Source organism: Grampus griseus (assembly GCF_964374135.1).
Source record: "Grampus griseus genome assembly, chromosome: 10".
In the NCBI taxonomy this organism is placed as follows: domain Eukaryota; kingdom Metazoa; phylum Chordata; class Mammalia; order Artiodactyla; family Delphinidae; genus Grampus; species Grampus griseus.
Window position 1 is genome coordinate 58,800,390 of NC_139004.1, and position 19,116 is coordinate 58,819,505.

The window sequence follows — 19,116 nt, forward strand, 5'->3', positions numbered from 1 at the left end:
ACACACACACACACACACACACACGCCATAAACAACATACCACACACACACACTTTCCCCGACTTTTTACTTTGAGCGACAACAAGAAACAAATGAAAAGGACTTTGAGACTTGAGAGAACTGGCCCCCTGCCCATCTTTCCCAGTAGCCCTTGCTGGTCTTAGCCCAGTCACTTCCTGCCCCTCGTTTTGTGGGCACCAGGTGCCCTCCCCTCACCACCCCTCACTCGGGGGAAGCTGGCCTCAGGCTGTCCAGCCCCAGGTCCAAAGGGCCTCCCTAGCCCTCTACCCGCCTGCCATCCCCACAAGCCAAGCTCCCTACAGACCCCACCGCACGCGGTGGCTCGGTGGACCCCTCCTCCTGCTGTGTGTGAGCGCTGCCCGTCTTGGCCTCTGGAGCGAGGGGTCTCAGCCTCTCTAACAGCCTCTCTTTATGAGCAGTTCAGTGAGCCAGGCTCTGGCCACGGAGTGAGCCATCGAATCCCCCCAGGAGCCCAGTGAGGTCAGGGCCGGCAGTGTGCCCATTTCCAGATGAGTATCTGAGGCGCAGAGAAGTGGGTTGCCAGCAAGGCGGAGCTCAGGCTCGAGTCAGCTGGCTGTACCTGCGCGCCTAACGGTGAAGCCAGACCACCCCGTCTGCCTCCCAGAGCCATTCTCCTGGAGCCTCACGAGGGCACCAGCTGCATGGCCGGCTCAGGCTGCTCTCAGCCAGCACCAGGTGTGGGTGAGCTGGGTTCTTGCCCCCGCAGGGCAATCAACTCCAGAAGCTCCTGCGGCTGAGCCAGTGACTTAATCTAACCTCCTGTTCGTCAGTTTCCCCTTCTATCAACTGGGGAAAATGGTAACAACCACTTCCCTAGAGGTTGTGGTGACATTAAAAAGAGTTAATCCAGGTACAGCCTCAGAACTGTGATTAACTTGTTTCTCCTCTAACAACCACTGACTCTACCTCAGGACTCTACTCGGGTGCCCCACCTCCTCCAGGAAGCCCTCCTTAACGCCCACAGTCTGGCTCAGGCACACCCCCTCCCCGACGCTGGCCTCCTCTAGCACCCACGATCCATGACTGCAGCCCACACGCAGCCCCTCCAGTGCAGTAATCACCGTTCATGCTTCTCAGGGTCAGGGACCCGCCGTGCAGGCCTCCGTGTCACTCTGTGGGGAGTGTGTGCTGAGAGGAAGCTCGGCGCCTCCGGGTATTGTGGGAAGGGAGGGCACTCTCCCTCCCAGGCCTTGCTCAGGCCCTGGAAGTGCCCCTGCTGAGGGTCGGGGTAGGAGAACACTCCTTCCTCCTCCAGTCTCCGCTGAGCCTGTGACTGGGCTCAGAGGGTCAGCACGGGCTCCAGGACCTGTCTTGTGACTCATGATAGTCCCACAGCTCCTTCCACCCTCCAGACCCTGTCCCCCACGCACATGCATAAACAGGACCTCACAGGCTCTGAGATCCTCATCCCAAAGGACCCCAGAGTAGCTGGATCCCTGGGTGGCACTGGCCTTGGGGAGGTCGTGAGGGACCCTGGCACACTGCCCACCATGGAGCTCCAAGGTCCTGCGTCCAACCATGCATCCGTCCAACCAGCTGGGCTCTGAGGCCACGGTGGGGTGGCCTTCAGGATACCCCCTCTGCGTCAGGTAGGCTGTGCTGACGCCTCAGCTGCCCCTTCCCCCCACTCCCCTCCCCCAGAGGAGTCCTGCTTGCTTAGGAACAGTGCTGTCCGCCTCCACCCTGCCGTGGAGAGGATGTCAGCCACTCCAAGGACCCACTCAAGTGACCCTGCTAGCTCCCCTCCACCTGGTCAGCTCCCTATGGGACAGGGCTGGGGGTATGGGGCCCACATGTCTCTTGCCAGTTACAATTCCACTAGGCAAGTCAGTCCACCCCCAGGCACTGATGCCTGGCCAGCCAGGATTCTCTGCATGATGAAATGGACCAGGGCAGGGGGCTAGGTGGGTGTGCCATGGGACAGCCGTTGGGAATTCACATGTAAAGGTGTGCGCTGGAATTCATGGAGCTGCACGTGAAAGTGTGTGCATGGTATGAGCATGTGTCTGCATGGTGGGGGCGTAGCTCACAAGCCTAGAGAGGCCAGCGGGGGCCACCTGGAAGGCTTCCTGGAAGAGGAGAGTCCTGGCCAGCAGTGAGAAGGAGACACAGGCTGTACGGACCAGGGGAGGGAGGTCGAAGTGAGGTCCAGGTGTCCCTGTCTGAGCCTGTGCCAATGGCCACCCCTTCTGCCCCTCCCCAATCCTCCCTGCAGCTCCCTGTGGCCAGCAGCTCTGCAGCACTCAGCTCTGCTCCACTTCGCGCAGCTCCGCTCCAGAAAGGCCACCTCCTCCCTGCCCTCCTTCTCCCCCACCCCTCCTGCTGTCACCACTCACCGTTCACAGCCTCGAGGGCGTGGGGACCCCAGAGCTGGACAACCGCACCAGGGCCCCAGAGCCCAGCTGGTCGGACGGTCGCACGGTCGGACGCAGGACCCCAGAGCCCCGAGGTGGGCAGTGTGCCAGGGTCCCTCACAGCTTCCTCAAGGTCAGTGCCAGCCAGGGATGTAGCCACTACGGGGTCCTTGAGACCTGTAGAGCCCACCCCAGGCCCCTCATCGCAAACCTCAGGCCCCAAAGTGGGCTTTACTCCAGGTATACCTCAGGCGGGCAGGTCAGTGGGCAGGGGGCACTCCTCTGTCCACAGGCTGGCCCAGGTCTGGGGTCTATCAGGAGAGGTCCCAGGCTGGGGGCCAGCCCTGGCCTTGCTCACAGAGGCCTCACAGGGGACACCCGGCACCGGCCACGGGGAGCTAAAATTGGAAAGTGGAGAGTGGGAGGCAGCTGACAAAGCTATTTCGCAGGCTCTTCACCGTGCTCCGGTTTCAAGCTTCTGCTCCCTTAACCCGATCCTCAGGGCCTCCCTACCCCCACCCGGCCCGTGGGGAGGTGCGTCAGCCCTCAGGCCAGCGGTGTAGAAGTCAGGTCCGGCAGGCCACCGGTAGGGGCAGGGGCAGCGGACGGTCTTCTCCGATCAGAGACTGCAGGGGGGCTCACTGAGAACACTCAATCCTGTCCCTGGTCCGCTGTGTGACCTTGACAGGTCCCTGCCCCTCTCTGGTCCATGAGCCCTCCATCTGTGTAATGGGGAGAATGCCGACTGTGGTGGCCCAGGAGAGCCGGTTTCGGAATTGGTGAGGGAGATATAGAGGATCTGGGGCGGGAGAGAGGGCCATGCCAGCCACCTCGCTCGGCCCAGCCTGAAAGGATGGCCACGGGTCAGGCCGGAGCAGCATAGAGAGGGCACAGGTGCTAGCTTAGGTCCCAGGGATGACCCAGGAGGACTCCTGGGGATGAGCTAGGCCCTGGCAGGAGGGAGTGGCCAGGCTCACCCCAAGCCCAATGCTGGTCAGCACCTTGGGCAGCGGCCAGCACACTCCCCGGTGTCTGCCTGGCCCAGCCTAGCCCCACACCCACTACCCCAGGGCTCTTCCTCAAATAGCACAGCCTCCAGCCGGCATCCCGGGCCTGGATACACAGAGCACTGAGAGAGTGGGCAGGTGTGGCCACAGACACAGGCAGGAACCAGGGATGTGGCAGGCTGGGGCTCAGGGGCTGGTTGGCGTAATGGGGGTCAATGAGAAGCTATAGGCTAGACCTCCCTCCTCCCGTGGGGAGGTCACAGGAAGTAAAGGCAGCTCAGGAGGGTATGGAATCAGAGAAAGGGGCCCGGAGGAGGGGTGGATTTGTCAGGAGTTGAGAGAGACTTCCTGAGGGGAGTGGGAACCCTAGGGGCCAGAAATATGACTGAGGTGATGCAGAGGGAGTTTCTCCACAAGAAAGTCATCTGAGACCTTGGAGGAGCAGTTTGAGCAGAGGGTGGGGACCGGTCCACCTGAAAGGTATGGAGGAGTGGATGAAGGTGTAGAAGGCCGGCTGAGCGAAGACAATGCTTTCGAGAGCCTTCAGCGGGAAGGGGGAGGGGCCGAGAGTAGCGGCTAGGAGGGGGCACCAAATGGCAGGGGGCCTGGGAGGAGTGGGAGATGCGCGGGGAGAATGGTGGCATGAGATGCCCAAGGGGCTGTCTCTCTTCAGAATGGGGACCGCTTCACCTCAGTGGGGACCATGAACTGGGCTAGGCAGGGCCGGGGGGCAGCGGTGCCCTCACCCAATCTGTCTCCCTCAGCCCCATCCAGGCTATGGGCGTCAAGACAGCCTTGCCCGCGGCAGAGCTGGGCCTGTACTCCCTGGTGCTGAGCGGGGCCCTAGGCTATGCTGGCCGGGGCCTCTTTGAGGCTTCACAAGGTAACAGCTGGGCCCCGGGACAGAGGGGTGGGACCGTTCTTCCGCTGGGGGTCTCAGGGCTCCACCCAGCAAGGCCAGAAACTTAGAGCTCCAGACTCAAGGGCAGTCCCTAGGCCTTGGGGCCAGGGGGTCGAGTCAGATGCAGCCACAGGGAGACTCAAATGCAGAAGCACTGACAGAGACCTGGGCAGAGCCAGAGGAAGAGAGAGAGTGTGTCTCAGACACTCAGGGATACAGAGACCTGGCCCCACACACACAGTGAGACCCAGAGAGAAGCAGAGGCGGAGAGAGACCCAGACCCTCTCCCGTCCCCCGAGGGTGGCATCAGCCTTGCTGTAGAGGCAGGTGTGGGCGTGAAGCGCCCTGAGACCAGACTCTGTTCTCAGGTGGGGCCCACAGGAAAGCCTTCCGGGAGTCTGTGCGACCTGGCTGGGAGTACATTGGCCGAAAGATGGTAGGTCCCCCACAGCGCAGGGTCCCTGACCGGGGTCTCTGATCTCTGGCCCATCTCTCCTGTCCCAAACCCTTCCCCGCGCTCCCCTGTTCCCAATGGTCCCACATAACAGAGGCAATGGGGAAGGTCTCTGGCTTGAATTTTCAGCATCTTCAGTTTCTCCACTGGCCCCTCCTCTGTCCTCCTGGGGCCAGATCAAGCCTGCCTCAGACCCTGCTCATTTAGGAAACAAACCGAGACGGGCTTCCGCAGGGCCTCCAGCACCATCCTCCCCAGGAACAACGCAGTAATGGTGGAATGTCAGGCAATGTGCTGGACAGAGGGGGAGCCCGGAGCAGCAGGGCAGCCCACGTGGTGCCCCTCATTCCTCTCTACCTACCTTCCTGGTACTTCCCTCAGAGGGGAAGGCAGGGACCTCAGCCGTTGCTCTCCTCTAATGCACAAGAAGACTCTGGGGGCAGGGAAGGGGTTGAGACTCTGAGCAGCCCAAGCGCCAGCCCACTCTGCCCCCGCCCCACCTTAACCTGCCTGGGCCCGCCCCAGGACGTGGCTGACTTCGAGTGGGTGATGTGGTTCACCTCCTTCCGCAACGCCATCTTCCTCGCTCTCTCCGGACACGTGCTGTTTGCGAAACTCTGCACTATGGTTGCCCCCCAGGTGAGCTGGACCTGAGCCCCCCCCCGCCTCCCCCTCCCCCTCAGCCACAAGGGTTGCGGGGAAGCCGTCCTGGGCTCCCACCTCCGTCCACATGGAGAGATAGACGAAGCCTCCTCCCTGTCCACAGCTCCGCTCCTGGATGTATGCTGTGTACGGGGCCCTGGCGGTGGTGGGCACGATGGGCCCTTGGTACCTGCTGCTGCTGCTTGGCCACTGCGTGGGCCTCTATGTTGTCTCACTCTTGCACCAGCCCTGGCTCTGTCTCGGCCTCGGCCTGGCCAGCCTCGCCTCTTTCAAGCTGGACCCCCTCATCTCCTGGCAGGTGTGTGCTGGGGCGGGGCAGGGGTGGAGGGTGCAGGGATAGGACCCCAAACCTCTCACCCCATCCAAAACGTTTGCCTCCCAAGTCTCCCCAAGCATTTCCTTCACTTCCCCACCCGTCTTCAAGCCTCTGACCATGGAGCAAGCCCTGCCCACAAGGCAGTCGCCTCCACCGCAGCAGAGACACGTCCAGCTCCTTCCCTGCTCTGCCCCAGCACTTATGAAATTGGCCCTCGGTGGCCAGTGTTGACGGGCGCTGGCAGAGAGAGTGACGGCAGGACCAGGCTGGGCCCCTGCAGGAGGCTGGGTGGGCTTCCCGGAGGCAAGGGGCCCCCTGGTGAGCTGGCGGCCTGTTCTCTCCCATCCAGAGCGGGTTTGTAACAGGGACTTTTGATCTTCAAGAGGTGCTGTTTCACGGGGGCAGTGGTTTCACGGTGCTGCGTTGTACCAGCTTTGCGCTGGAGAGCTGTGCCCACCCTGACCGCCGCTACTCCCTAGCTGACCTGCTCAAGTACAATTTCTACCTGCCCTTCTTCTTCTTCGGGCCCATTATGACCTTTGATCGCTTCCACGCTCAGGTGAGGGGACACCCTGTGGGCTCCCAAGACAGGACTGCGCCCCCCCCCGGGCGGAAGTGAACGCCCCTCAGACCCCAGAGGGGCTCGTGTCTCCACTCTGAGCGTTGCCAGGATGAAGCCACGTCTCCCCTCACCCTTGCATCCCCAGACAACTAGCTCGTGACTCACCGCTCAGACAGGGCTCCTCGCGCAGGGCTTACCTCCCCCACTCAGACCCTAGCCGTCCCTCAGGTGAGCCAGGTGGAGCCGGTGCGGCGAGAGGGCGAGCTGTGGCGCATCCGGGCCCAGGCGGGCCTCAGCGTGGTAGCCATCGTGGCCGTGGACATCTTCTTCCACTTCTTCTACATCCTCACCATCCCCAATGACCTCAAGTTCGCCAGCCGCCTCCCAGACAGCGCCCTCGGTGGGTGCGCGCCGGGCCCAGAACAGGGATGGGGTCGGGGCCGCCACTTCAGAAGGACGGACCCTCTGCGCCCCAATGGCGGCGGAGTCACAGCTGGGGAAGCTGGCGCCCCGGGGGACAGCACCTATCGCAGGGTGGGGGAGCGGGGATTTAGCCTTTGAAACGCGTGGGACTTGGAGGTAGGTTTGCCCCGTGACGCCGGCAGCGGTACCAGACAGAGGCCGCCCACCTCGCCGGGGCCTGGGGCTGATTTCCCCAGCCGGATAGGGTCTCCCTGGGGCCAGCCCCTCCCCCCAGGACGTGGGGGCGGGGCCTCCGTGGGGGCGGCCGGGCCGCAAGGACACCCCCACCCCCACCCCGAGCTGGGGAGAGAGTGTCCGTAGGGGAGGGCAGGGCTCCGCGCCTCCCCTGGATTTGGGAAGACCCGGGGTGGGATGGGGGACGGGGGGGGGGGGGAAGGTCGGTGTGATGCCCCCCGGGCCGTGACGACCCCTTGTCCCCAGCTGGCCTAGCCTACTCAAACCTGGTGTACGACTGGGTGAAGGCGGCCGTCCTCTTCGGCGTCGTCAACACCGTGGCGCGCCTCGACCACTTGGACCCGCCCCGGCCTCCCAAGTGCATCACAGCGCTCTACGTCTTCTCCGAGACGTGAGTGCGAGGTCCAGGGACTCGCCTCCGGGATCCCCACCTCCCCTTCGCCTTTTGCCCCAAGCCCCGGAGCTCATCTCCTGGCTGATTCCCACCCGTATGCTCTCCTCCCACAGGCACTTTGACCGTGGCATCAACGACTGGCTTTGCAGGTGAGTTGGGGTGGGGTGGGATGTCACAGCCATCCCCCAGGTGGCTGAGCAGGGCCGTGGCCAGGTGGATCCACGTCTTCAAAGATCACCTCTGGGCCAGAGGAAGCAGGGACGGAGGGAGGAGGTCATGGCAGAGGTCGAAGTGAAAGACAGAGGTTTGGACTTGGGTGGGGCCCCTGGAGGTGAGAGAAATGGAGTGGAGACACACAGCAGGCAGCCTGGACAGCACCTGGCCGTGGATTGAGGGCATCAGGAAGGAGAGGGCGATGACTCCCAGGAAGTCGTGTGCCCGGAAGGACTCTGGTTGAAGGAGCCGGCAGAAGGGCCTGAAAGGAGCGGTCAGAGGAGCAGGAGAAAAGGCAGGACCGTGGGACACCCTGGAAGCTAAGGGAAGACCATCCTGGCATGGTAGGGGCAACTGGGTCAGATGCTGCTGGTGTCAAGGAAGCCAGAGACTGAGCGTGAGCGTGGGTGGCATGGAGGTTCTCAGCCTTTCCCCGGAGAGGCAGGGGCGGGGAGGAGTCGGGGCTGGGGACGTGGAGGACAGAGGAACCGCAGGGTAGTTCCCGTGTGGACAGCTCCTGGAAGAAGCCTGGTACTGAAGGGGGACACACAGAAGTGGCCGAAGGGAGAAGTGGGTGTTTTAAAGACGGGAAATAATGGGATATGCTTGGGTGCCGAGGGGAATTATTCAATAGAAAGGAGGAAGTTGGCAGCGCAGGATAGAGGGGTGATTGATGGAGTGAGCTCCCTGAGAAGGGGAGGAGGTGATGGAACCAGGCAGAGCTCTGGCTTCGGCCACCGAGGAGGAAGAAAGGCCAGTGTGGATGCAGAAGAATGGCAGGTGAGTGTGGAAAGGTGAGGGATTCCTCCTGAAAGCTTCGGTTTTCTCCATGAAGTAGGAGGCAGGGTCATCAGCTGAGAGATGCAGGGTTGGGGATGGAGGGAGGCACACAGATGCTGCCTCTCTCCTCCTGCCTAGATCACCACACCCATTCACGCATGCAGGAGAGATGAGGTGGAGTAGCCACGGCAGAGCCTGAGAGAAGATGCTGGCCAGAGAAACCGTGGCACTGACAGCTCAAGTGGGGTTGGCGGTAGTGGGTTTACAGATTCTAATATGTGAAGGTGTGGGGTTTTTCCCATCAGGGCTTCGCTTCCTGGGTGCAGGTGAGGAGAAAGTGGGTGATTGGGCTTTCCCAGATGGGTGAGAAGGAAGAAGTGAGGGAGAAGGGTTTTTAGGTTATTTGTAATGATGACTCATTGAATACAGTTAAGAAGGGTGGTAAAAATAGGAGGGGGTCACAAGATGAGGAAGGTGGGGGGGAGGTCAATGAGATTGAAGAAGTGGAGCTAGGGACTCAGGTCAGGTGGGGGGGGGCAAGGTGAAGGATGGGAATTAGGAAGGAATCAAACAAGTGGTGCAAAAGTTGGGGTGTGGCCATGGGAGTGGGTGACTGAGGTGGAGTGGAAAAGAAACCATTGGTGAAACGAGGAGGTCAAGGAACAGAGAGGCTGGTTATGCAATAGGTCTTCTATTGAATTTATTTAACAGATATTTATTGAGTATCTACTACGTGCCAGGCACTGTTCTAGGCACTGGGGATACAGCAGTGAACATGACAAAGGCTGTGAACTCATGGAACTTACAGCCTAGTGGAGAGAAACAAACCATAAACAGGTTAAAAAAAAAGATAATTTTAGAGAGTGGTAAGCGTTATGAAGAAAATAAAAGAGTGTAATGGGGTAGAAGCTTCTTTAGTTGGGGTTTGGGTAGGCCTCTGTGAGATGAGCTGAGACTTGAGTGATAACGAAATTTGGAGAAGAGAATTCCAGGCAGAGGGAACAACAGGTGCAAAGGTCTTGAGACAGGAGCCAGCTGTGTGTGTCTGAGTATCAGAAAGACCAGTAAGGGGACAGCATAGTGAATGAAGGGGAGAGTGGTGGGTGATAGGTCAGGGTGGGAGGCAGAAACCAGATGACATGGGATCTTCTAGCCACAGGAAGGTGGTTGAGTTTATTCTAACTGTAATGAGGAGCTATCGCGGGAGGGTGCGATTGTGGAAGTGAGGCGAGCTGGGTTACACTGTTAAAAGATGCCTCTAGCTGCTGTGTGGACAACGGACAGTAGGGGGCAGAGGCAGAAGCAGGGAGATGACTTAAGAGGCTCTTGCAGTGATCTGTGTGACAGGAGATGATCCCCTGGACTAGGGTGGTGTTAGTGGAGGTGATAAGCAGTGCTCAGGACCGAGTGGAGCCCGTATAGCATTTGCTGGTCTGGATGTGAGTGGAGAGGGGAATTGAGAATCCAAGATGGTACCAAGGCTTCTGGCCAGCAACTGAATGGATGGTGGTATCATTAGCTGAGATGGGAATGAAGTAGGTTTGGGCAGGGATGGGGGAGTTGGTCCTTCATGTGTGATGTCTGGTAACAGTTGGATATATGAGTCAGGAGAGAGACTAGAGAGACAGATTTGGGGCCTGTCAGCATAGAGACAGTATTCAGAGTCTGAATGAGATCGCTTGGAGAAATGAAGGCAGCTAGAGAAGACAGGAAGTTCAAGGCTGAGCCCTCCACATTTTGAAGTTGGGTAGAGGAGAGGCAGCCACCTGAGGCCCAGGGTGTTGAATGTGCCCAGGATGATAGCGTTGAGGAAGCTGCCCCCGTGGTGTATCCTTTGCCCGTCTCCCACCTGCCTTTCCCCACACTCCCAGCGGCCCCTTTTCCCGCCTTGCCTGCAGGTACGTGTATGACCACGTCGGTGGGGAGCACTCTGAGGTGATCCCAGAGCTGGTGGCCACTGTGGCCACGTTTGCCGTCACCACTCTGTGGCTTGGACCTTGTGATACTGTCTACTTGTGGTCATGCCTAAACTGCTTTGGCCTCAACTTTGAGCTCTGGGTACAGAAGCTGGCAGAGTGGGGGCCCCTGGCACGAATTGAGGTGAGCAAGGAAGGTCTGGGGCTGGGTTGTCTGGGGCACTGGAGGGGGTGGCACTACTGCTCTCTGGAGTCTTCCAGCCACACTTGGCTGCCAGGCCAGGACTTTCTCACTACCACCCCCCTCCGGGTCGTCGGGGCAATGGCCCCCTCTGTGGGTACCTGGCCCTCCCTTCCCTCCTGCAGGGTCGGGGGGCACCCAGGCCTGGCTGCGTTGTTCAGGCCCTGCCCTCTCTCCAGAGTTCAGTTTCCCATCTTTTAACAATGAGGGAGAGCTGACCGGGGACTCTCAGGGACACAGGCATATCCCCAGGACCCAGGTGGCCACCTAGGCAAGGCCTCTGACCCGCCACGTCCTCTTTCCCCTGGGCCTCTTACCTCACTGCCTATGTTGTCCTGGACCCAGCAGGCCTCTCTGTCAGAGCAGATGTCCCGCAGGGTCCGAGCCATCTTTGGGGCCATGAACTTCTGGGCCATCATCATGTACAACCTCGTAAGCCTGAACAGCTTTGAGTTCACAGAGCTGGTCGCCAAGCGCCTGCTACTCACAGGTGAGGGACAGGGGATACAGAATATGCCAGGTATCGACCTCAAGGACTGTGACCTCCTGAAATGTCCCCACCCCACCGCAATTCCCCAGGGACTCAGCAGGGAGGCACAGTCAAGCGGGGAGAGAGAAGAGTCACTGGGGGAAAGGGGAGCTGCTTCCAGGCGCGCATGACCTCTTCCCCACACAGGGTTCCCCCAGACCACGCTGGCCGTCCTGTTTGTCACCTACTGTGGTGTCCAGCTGGTGAAGGAGCGAGAGCGAACCCTGATGCTGGAGGAGGAGCAGAAGCAGGACAAAGAGAAGTCGGAGTAGGGGAGAGGGGGAGACGGATGGGCTCTGCTCAGCTGTTCCTGGGAGGGGCCCGACTGATACAATAAAAGACTTTTTACCGCGCTTTGGCTCTCCCCTGCCCCTTCCTCCAGCAGTCTCCTGGCTCCCCGTCCAGGCTGGATGAGGAGCTGGAGGTTCAGGGAGGGGGCTCAAGCTCTTGGCGCAAACAGAACGTGTAGGAGACACACGTGGAGGGCAGAGACCACCGACCTTGGCAGCCCAGCCGCTGAACACGGAAGCCCCAGGTCTTCAAACCACCTGGTCGCTGACGCTTGGAGCACCTGACCCCAGACCCCGAGCTGCTGGCTCGGAAGGCACTTTATTCTTCTTACAGGAGACTTACCCAGGCTGCAAGGTGCACTCGATGGGGAACCACCCCCCCATCTGACGGGCGAGGAGACTGAGTTCTGTGGGGAGTTTACGGGCACACACAGCCAGGCTGGGGCTGGGCCAGGATGCAGCCTGACCACCCCCCGAGGTTCTGCCTCATGGACCAGGAACACGCGGGATATGGAGACACCGGAGTTTCTCGTCCCTGCCCGAAAGGCTAGCTCCAGGCAGCGAATTCCCTTTCCTGGCTGAAGCGGCCCCTCGGGCACTGTGACGGGATGGGATACAGGTGGGCTTTGCCTCTCCCAGACTCCTCCCTGGAGCCCGCATCCCAGAAGGCCGGGCCTGTGTGGGCTGCAGCATGGGGGGCGCGCAGTCAGGTCCTCTGGGCGGGTCACAGCTTGGTCAGGCGCAGCACGTTGAGCCGTACAGGTAGGAAGGTCGCGCCAGCGGCATAGGCGATCTCCCGCAGGACCCCCTCCCACTTCTTCTCATCCTCATTGTACCTGGGGTGGGAGGAGTGCAGACACGGACGAGGAGCTCAATCAGCCAAGTCCTGGGTGGGACCCAGCAGGGAGGGGTGGCTGGGTGCAGTAGGCCACCCCTGGGGAGTGCCGCCCCCCAGCCTCAGGCCCATCTCCAGGAAGGCCAGCTCTTGGAGAGCGCCCACGCTCTGGGAAAAGGGTCCCACCCCCAAAGAACACCTGCCCTACCTTCCAGGAAGAGCCCCCTCTCAGGAAGCCCACACTCCTTGAAGTCCACCTCCCTCCAGGAAGGTCTGCACCTCCCCAAACCCCTCCTCTTGAGAATTTCCGTACTCAACACTCCGAGGAGTGCCCCCGGGGTCCTGCCCTCCCAGCAGCACTGCCCTCTAGGGCTGCCTGCAGCACTGAGCATCACTGAAGGTTCAGAAGCTGCCCCAGGCTGCCGAAACCTCTCCCCTCCACCCCCAGCTAGGACCAGCCATAGAAGCAATGGCTCTGAGAAGCTGGGATCCAGCTACTTCTCAATCCCGACCCAGCTCTCCCCGTCAGGAGGGAGGGGAGAGGGAAGAACTGGCTGCCTCTCAGGGCCTGCTCTGCTCCCTGGGGCCCGGTTCTGTGGGTCTGGGTCCTAACCTTGGCACCAGGTCCTGACTGACACTGTCGATGCCCCACAGGGGGGTGTGGTACCATGTGTGCAAACCCAGACTTTCCCAACAAACTGGAGAGACCCTGGGCTGAGCGAGGCATGTCTGCTGCCCTGTGCCCACAGGATTTCCTGGAAGAGGGATCAGCTCTGCCCACAGATGAGCCTGCTGGGCGCTGCCTCGGTGCCCAGCTGGCCTTGCTCACGATTCCCCTCACCTCCCTAGGGCCAGGCTCACCTCCAGATGTCGTTGAGCTCTGTGGGAACCAGCTCCCCGGACTCAGTCTCCAGTGTGGCAAAGCCGCCGATGGCATAGAGCGTGCCCGCCAGGCTGACCAGGCTGAGCGAGCTGCGCTCTTGTGGGAAGGCCTCAAAGGGCGCCCACCTGGCAGGAAGGAGGAGGCGTGAGGAGGTGCCTCACCCGCCCCCGGGGGGCCGCAGCGAGCCCAGTGACTGTCGCCCGCCAGCACTCACAGCTTCAGCTGCACCCTGCAAAATCCGACTCCCAGGCACCCGTGCTCCCAGCCCAACCTGCTTCCTGACCTCTCGGGAATGCCCTCTGGTCTTCACTTCTTCCCCATTCTCTTGCCCCTCCCGTTTCCCTCCACTGTCCCCTTGTCATTCCATCTAACCTGCCCCATGAAACCCACCAGGGCTCTCCCCAGTGTCCCGCCTTTGCTCCTGAACCAACTCCAGCTTGCTACCTCAGTGACCATTGAGACCGTCCCTTGCACTCCTGCCCCGTCCCTTTTCTCCCCTTCACGGCCCAGTGACTCTCAAGGTGCCTTCACTCCCCTCCCCTGGCTCCCGAAGTTGGGTCTTCATCCCTCCAAAACTGCTCTCGGGTCCCCAGCCACCACAGGGCTCTGGAATCCAGGGTCCACATATGCACTTCTGCTGATGTGACTTTCTTCATTTCCCACCTCCCAGCCTCACCTCTTGGGATTCCTTGCTGAATAATGCATCTGCCCCTGCTGCCCCCAGGGCTTGGGCCTCGGCTTCTCCCACTAACATCCTCTCCCTGAGGGAGCTTGTCCCCTCCGAGTACTGTCCCCCCTCCCCAGATCTCACCCTCGAGCTCTCTCTTTGCCCTAGTGGGCTCCTCCTGGACACCCAGGCACCTCAAATCCACATGTTTTAACTCGACCCTCACTTTTCCTACCTAACTTCAACAGTTCTTCGATAAATGACCTCCTTGGGACTTCCCTGGTGGCACAGTGGTTAAGAATCCGTCTGCCAATGCAGGGGACACGGGTTTGAGCCCTGTTCTGGGAAGATACCACATGCTGCGGAGCAGCTAAGCCCGTGCGCCACAACTACTGAGCCCGCGTGCCACAACTACTGAAGCCTGCACGCCTAGAGCCCGTGCTCCTCAACAAGAGAAGCCACCACAATGAGAAGCCTGCGCACCACAACGAATAGTAGCCCCCGTTCGCCGCAGCTAGAGAAAGCCTGCGCGCAGCAACGAAGACCCAACACAGCCAAAAATAAATGAATAAATTAATTAATTTTAAAAAAATGACCTCTCACCCTCACTCAAAAGCATCCACCTCTCCCTCTCACCCCCACCATCCAATCAATTGCTACATCCTGTTTCTTCTGTCTACTAAGCTCTTGCTACTGAGTATGGTCCATGGACTGGCAGCGTCAGCATCACCAGGGAGTTTATTAGAAATATACTCTGAGGTCCCTCCCCATACCTGAGAATCAGAATCTGCATTCAGAGCGTGATCCCCAGGGATTCATGGGCACATGAAAAGCGCTGGCCTAAGTCTTTCTCCAGTGCATCCTCTCTGCCCCATCCCTGCTGTACCCCCAGCTCCAGACCACCATCACTTCTTGCTATACAGCTGTACCCCTGCCTCCTAGGAAATCCCTAATCTCTACATGAGCTGCCATGAGGCATCTTAGGAAAACACAGAAGGGAGCTTAAAACCCATCAGAGGCATTTCATTACTCTCAGGATAAAGTCCCTCAGCCCGACTGCCCCCTCTCCAGCCCCAGTACCCACAATCCCCACCTCCCTTCACCCACCACACTCCATCCAACCTGACCAATGCCCTCTCCTCCAGTGAGCCTGCCTTTTTTCTCCTAAATGCCTTGGCACCAGCCTTCCTTTGCCTTTGGGCATCCTTCTCCCACCACCTCTTTAGCTAGCTGAGTCCAACTGGTCTGCCAGCTCAGTTTTCTTCCCAATCTCCCAGGGCAGGGCAGCTTCTGTCTCAGTCACTGCTGTATCCCTAGCACCAGGCCAGTGCCTGGTACGAGTCTCTGAATGAGGAAACTGGCATCTCCGGGGAGCTCTCTCCTGCAGACCAGGCTGGCCACAACCCTTGTGGGGGAAGCCCACCTCACTGCTGATCAGAGTAGAGGGGCTAGTTCTGTGCTGATGTCCAAGCTGCACGGTGGAGACTCAAGACAGAGGCTATGTTTCCTGCCAGGGCAGACACAGAGAGGTCTGACATAGGCCCAAAGCCACACAGCCGGGCTGGTACAGTGGGGCCCTTCGTCCCTGGCTGTCCAGTGGAATGGGGGCAGGGAGGGGGGAAGCAGCCATACTTGCCGTCCACGATGTTGTACACCTCAGCTGAACTGGTCAGCCCTGTGTCTGTGACCCCAGCAGCCACAAAAATGCGGCCGTCATGGATGGTGGCCCCGAAGAGTGAGCGGGCAGTCTTCATGGGGGCCAGCTCCCTCCACTCGAACTTCTTAGGGTCATAGACGCACATCTTGTTCAGGCACTTCCTGTGGCGGGGCGGGGCGGGGTGGGCGCGCAGTGAGTGAGAAGCAGGAGGCGGGAGCAGAGCCGCCTCTTCCCTTGGCCCAGTCCCTCCAGTTGCCTCGCAAGGCAGTCAGGACAGACCCCTGACAGCCTCGGGGAGACTCTGCTTCCGTTCTACCCGCCGACCCGGCTGCTGCACTCCTTCCTGGCCCGCGCCTCACCTGTCGCTACCTTTGCCGCCAATGACGTAGACAAGGTCCATATACGAGAGCACAGAGTGGCCGTACACGGCATAAGGCAGCGGGTCCGATTCGCCCCATTTGAACGACCTAGAGGGGAGGGGAGTAGGGCGCTCTCAGCCCCCGTCTCTGCATCCACCCACCACCCAACACATATTGGGACGCCCCCGATTCGTTACCGGAACTCCCAGACCTCTTAGCTCCTCGCTCCCACCCCACCTGCCAACCGCGCCCAGCCCCTACCCAAGCCCGCCTCCGCCCCTAGCCCTGGGCTCTCGCTCCCCCGCCACGCCCCGCCGCCGTCCCGGACCAGCCCCCAGGCTCCTCGGCCCCGCCCCCAGGCCGCGCTCACAGCCTATCGTAGCACATGACCGAGTCCAGGCTGCGCTCGTCGTCCTTGAGCTCTCGGCCGCCGACCACGTAGATGGAGTTAAGAGCCTCTCCCAGGCCGAAGAGGCAGCGCGGCGAGGGCAGCGGCGGCATCCCCAGCCACTCTGAGTCCAGGTGGTCAAACTGCGGGCCGGGTGGCCAGTCAGCGACCGCCCCCCACGTCCCCCACCAACCCACCGCCCCAGTCCCAGCCCGGCCCCACCGCGGCCCCGTCTGGCCACCCCCAGGTCACAGAGGAGTCCGGGTCTCCAGGTAGGGCCAGCGCAGACTGGAGGCGGTGCCTGGAGACAGTGCCTCTCCTCCTATCTGGCTGAGAACAGCCGACCGTCCCACCCCGCGTAGGTGCCGGGAGACCACCGTTATAGCACCGTGATGGGGCATCCCATACAGAGCTGAGAAGGGGCCTCTGAGAGGGAGGCCCAGCTGCCGTCCTGGCCTTCCCCAGTACAACTCTTGAACTGAGGTCTGCCTGCTCCCTGTTTTCCACTCCATCCCACTGTACAGGAAACATCCAAATACAGCCACTCACCCCTTAAAATCTACAGTGTAAGTCTGCGACCCTGTGTACCCCAACAGGTTTTTTTTTTTCCTTTACTGGCGCACCCCTGCGGCTTGTGGGATCTCAGTTTCCCCACCAGGGGTTGAACCTGGGCCCCCGGCAGTGAGTGGAGTCCTAACCACTGGACCGCCAGGAAATTTCCCCCAACAGTCTTTTAATAACCATACTAGGGGCTCATCTTTTGGGAGAGTTTTCTGAGGGCTGAGCACTGTGCTGTTGAACACTTTATAACCTTCAAACAACCTTATCAAGCAAGGAAGAGTAATATCCCCATTTACGAACAGAGGCCCAGAGAGAATAAACAATGTGCCCATGATGTGCCTCGGCTGGTAGAGACGCCCCCCCTCCCACCCGCCCCAGCTTAACCCTGGCACCACAGGGCCCCTCACCCTTCTCAAACCTGGTCAGGCCTCACTCAGCACACCACTCACTGCAGGCTCCTTCCCATCTCCGTCCCCTGCTCACTGGTTCCCAGCCTGAAGCACTGCACCCTCCCCTCCATGTCTCCAAATTCACCCAACTAGCAAGGCTCACACCTGCATGGCCAGTCACCAGAAAACCATTCCTGCCCTCTGAGATCCCACTGTCACATTATAACTTGGACTGGGCACCCCACTCTCCTGGTCCTTCCTAGGCCTCAGTTTCCCCATCTGTGCAATGGGAAAGCAAGGGAGGATGGTCCCTTTGTTTGAGACACTCCGTTCCACATTCCAGTCCCAGCCTCATGCATAGTTGTTGGCCAGGACCCCTACACTGACCTTGTTCTTCCTTCTCACTGTCCCTGACCCCACCTGCTGTGCAGAGCTAGGGCCTCCAACATATCAGACCATCCTGAGGCTGACATCTCCCTGAAACTGAGACACCAAAGTTGTGCATCTTATTGTCAACTGCCTGTAACTATCTTCAGCCTTCAGGCAAGCGGCTGTCAGTCATCCTCCCCGGTCTACATCTCAGCCTAGACCCAATGACATTCCCCAACAAGTAGACACGGGCCTCTCCTGGGCCCCAGGGCTGCCCAGAAATCAGAACTGGCCACGACCCTCCCAAGGCTGGCCAGGCACCTGCAAGAAGTAAGCACTCATGGGGTCCTCTTTGTTATCCTCATTGTAGAAAAGGCCCCCAGCCACGAAGACCTGGTTCTCCTTGGTCACTAGACTGACGTGGTTCTTGGGGATCTGGGTGGAGAGGGAGGCACAGTAGCACTCGTTGGCTGCCGGGTCATAGGCCACGGCGCCCTCCTCACTGATCATGAAGATGAGGTCCTGTAGGAACATGCCAAAGCGCAGGGTGTCATTGAGGATCCCGGGTAGGACGCGCTCGGCCTCCTCTTCATCCTCCTCCGCCTTGGCTTCGGCTGTGCCCTTGTCAGTGGCCTTGGCCCCCGCTGCCTCTTTCCCCTTCTGCTTCTTCTTGCGCAGCACGGTGATGCGGCCCTCGTGTGCATCCTTCACCATCTGCACCTTGCGCAGCAGCTCAGGCTGGGCACGCACGAGAGGGTGGCGCTCCACGCGGCTCTCTAGGAAGGCGCGCGGCAGCAGGCGGCAGCGCACACTCTCGAAGACGGTGGGCAGCGAGCGCTGGCGCTCGGCCTGCCCCTTGGCGTCGCCGCTGCTCGCCCATCTCATCACCGCCTCAAACACGGCCTCCTCCTTCTCCACGTTGAGGCCATCGCTGGAGATGATGGCGATGAGCTCGTCAGCCGAGAGCCCGAGGAAGTCGGCGTCGCGGGCCACCAGCGAGAAGCGCGCGCAGATGAAGTCGCGGGCGGCCACGGCAAGGCGCGCGCAGTCGAGCAGGAGGCCTAGGCGGAAGACCGCCAGGCAGTTGGCGAGGCACAGGCGCTTCTGGAGGAAGGACACGCAGATGGTGAAGATGGATGGGATCTGGAAGCGGTGCGCCGTGGCGAACAGGTCCTGCACGCTTGCCTCGTCCAGCGCGATCTCTGACGTGTACAGGTAGTGTAGCACCTGGGCCACCACGTCAGGGGACACCTCCTCCAGGCGCAGCTCGCCCGCGCGCTCGGGCTCGGCCAGGAAGCGCGCCCGGAAGTAGGGGCTGCAGGCAGCCAGCACCAGGCGGTGGCATGGGAACTCGCGCTCACCCACCCGCACCACGCAGTCGAGGAACTTGCCGTGGTCCAGCATGTCCTTGAGCCCGTCCTGCAGGAGCGTCTGCTGGTACAGCCGCTGCTCCTCCGCCTGCTCCAAGCCCGACGCCATGGTGGGTGGCCTTCTCTCCGCACTCCCTGCCTTCTTGCTGGGTCGCGCACAGTCTACGCAGCTGTCGGAGCCGGACTATATATAGAGGTGGACTGGGCCCTGTAAGGCGAGCTGCCTGGCCTCCTGCACATGACGCAGAGGGGACAGCTGGGCTGAGGCCCCCTCCCAGAGCAGTCTTGACTCAGCCCAGGGGCTCATGGGATAGGGGTG

At 60.6% G+C, this 19,116-nt stretch overlaps 2 protein-coding genes and 1 long non-coding RNA gene across 7 annotated transcripts in view; 1 reads left to right on the forward strand and 2 right to left on the reverse strand.

The window, feature by feature from the left end:
- LOC309827915 overlaps positions 1 to 2,788 on the reverse strand; it is a 22,458-nt gene extending 19,670 nt beyond the window's left edge. Inside the window, exon 1 of the long non-coding RNA XR_014297264.1 lies at positions 2,643 to 2,788. This is a non-coding gene — a long non-coding RNA (uncharacterized lncRNA). The remainder of the gene's footprint in view (positions 1 to 2,642) is intronic.
- HHATL (hedgehog acyltransferase like) lies at positions 2,257 to 11,372 on the forward strand. 4 transcript variants are annotated; one of them, XM_082662827.1, is made up of 12 exons: positions 2,257 to 2,529; positions 4,168 to 4,286; positions 4,673 to 4,740; positions 5,284 to 5,397; positions 5,525 to 5,719; positions 6,087 to 6,296; positions 6,528 to 6,699; positions 7,203 to 7,347; positions 7,464 to 7,499; positions 10,242 to 10,443; positions 10,846 to 10,990; positions 11,177 to 11,372. In XM_082662827.1, the coding sequence occupies exons 2-12, from the start codon at positions 4,181 to 4,183 to the stop codon at positions 11,299 to 11,301; spliced, it is 1,518 nt and encodes a 505-aa protein (XP_082518953.1). In that variant the 5' UTR covers positions 2,257 to 2,529; positions 4,168 to 4,180; the 3' UTR covers positions 11,302 to 11,372. The 4 variants fall into 4 exon arrangements, with proteins under 4 accessions (XP_082518953.1, XP_082518951.1, XP_082518952.1 ...); XM_082662825.1 differs by having other exon boundaries at positions 11,188 to 11,372; XM_082662826.1 differs by having other exon boundaries at positions 10,849 to 10,990; positions 11,188 to 11,372.
- Positions 11,373 to 12,016: 644 nt separating this feature from the next.
- On the reverse strand, positions 12,017 to 18,950 carry KLHL40 (kelch like family member 40). 2 transcript variants are annotated; one of them, XM_082662823.1, is made up of 6 exons: positions 17,749 to 18,950; positions 16,091 to 16,251; positions 15,721 to 15,828; positions 15,341 to 15,522; positions 13,016 to 13,162; positions 12,017 to 12,155 (listed from the first exon to the last, which is right to left on the reverse strand). In XM_082662823.1, exons 1-6 carry the CDS (start codon positions 18,904 to 18,906, stop codon positions 12,055 to 12,057), a joined length of 1,857 nt encoding a protein of 618 aa, XP_082518949.1. In that variant the 5' UTR covers positions 18,907 to 18,950; the 3' UTR covers positions 12,017 to 12,054. The 2 variants fall into 2 exon arrangements, with proteins under 2 accessions (XP_082518949.1, XP_082518948.1); XM_082662822.1 differs by having other exon boundaries at positions 15,337 to 15,522.
- Between the last annotated feature and the right edge of the window lie 166 nt (positions 18,951 to 19,116).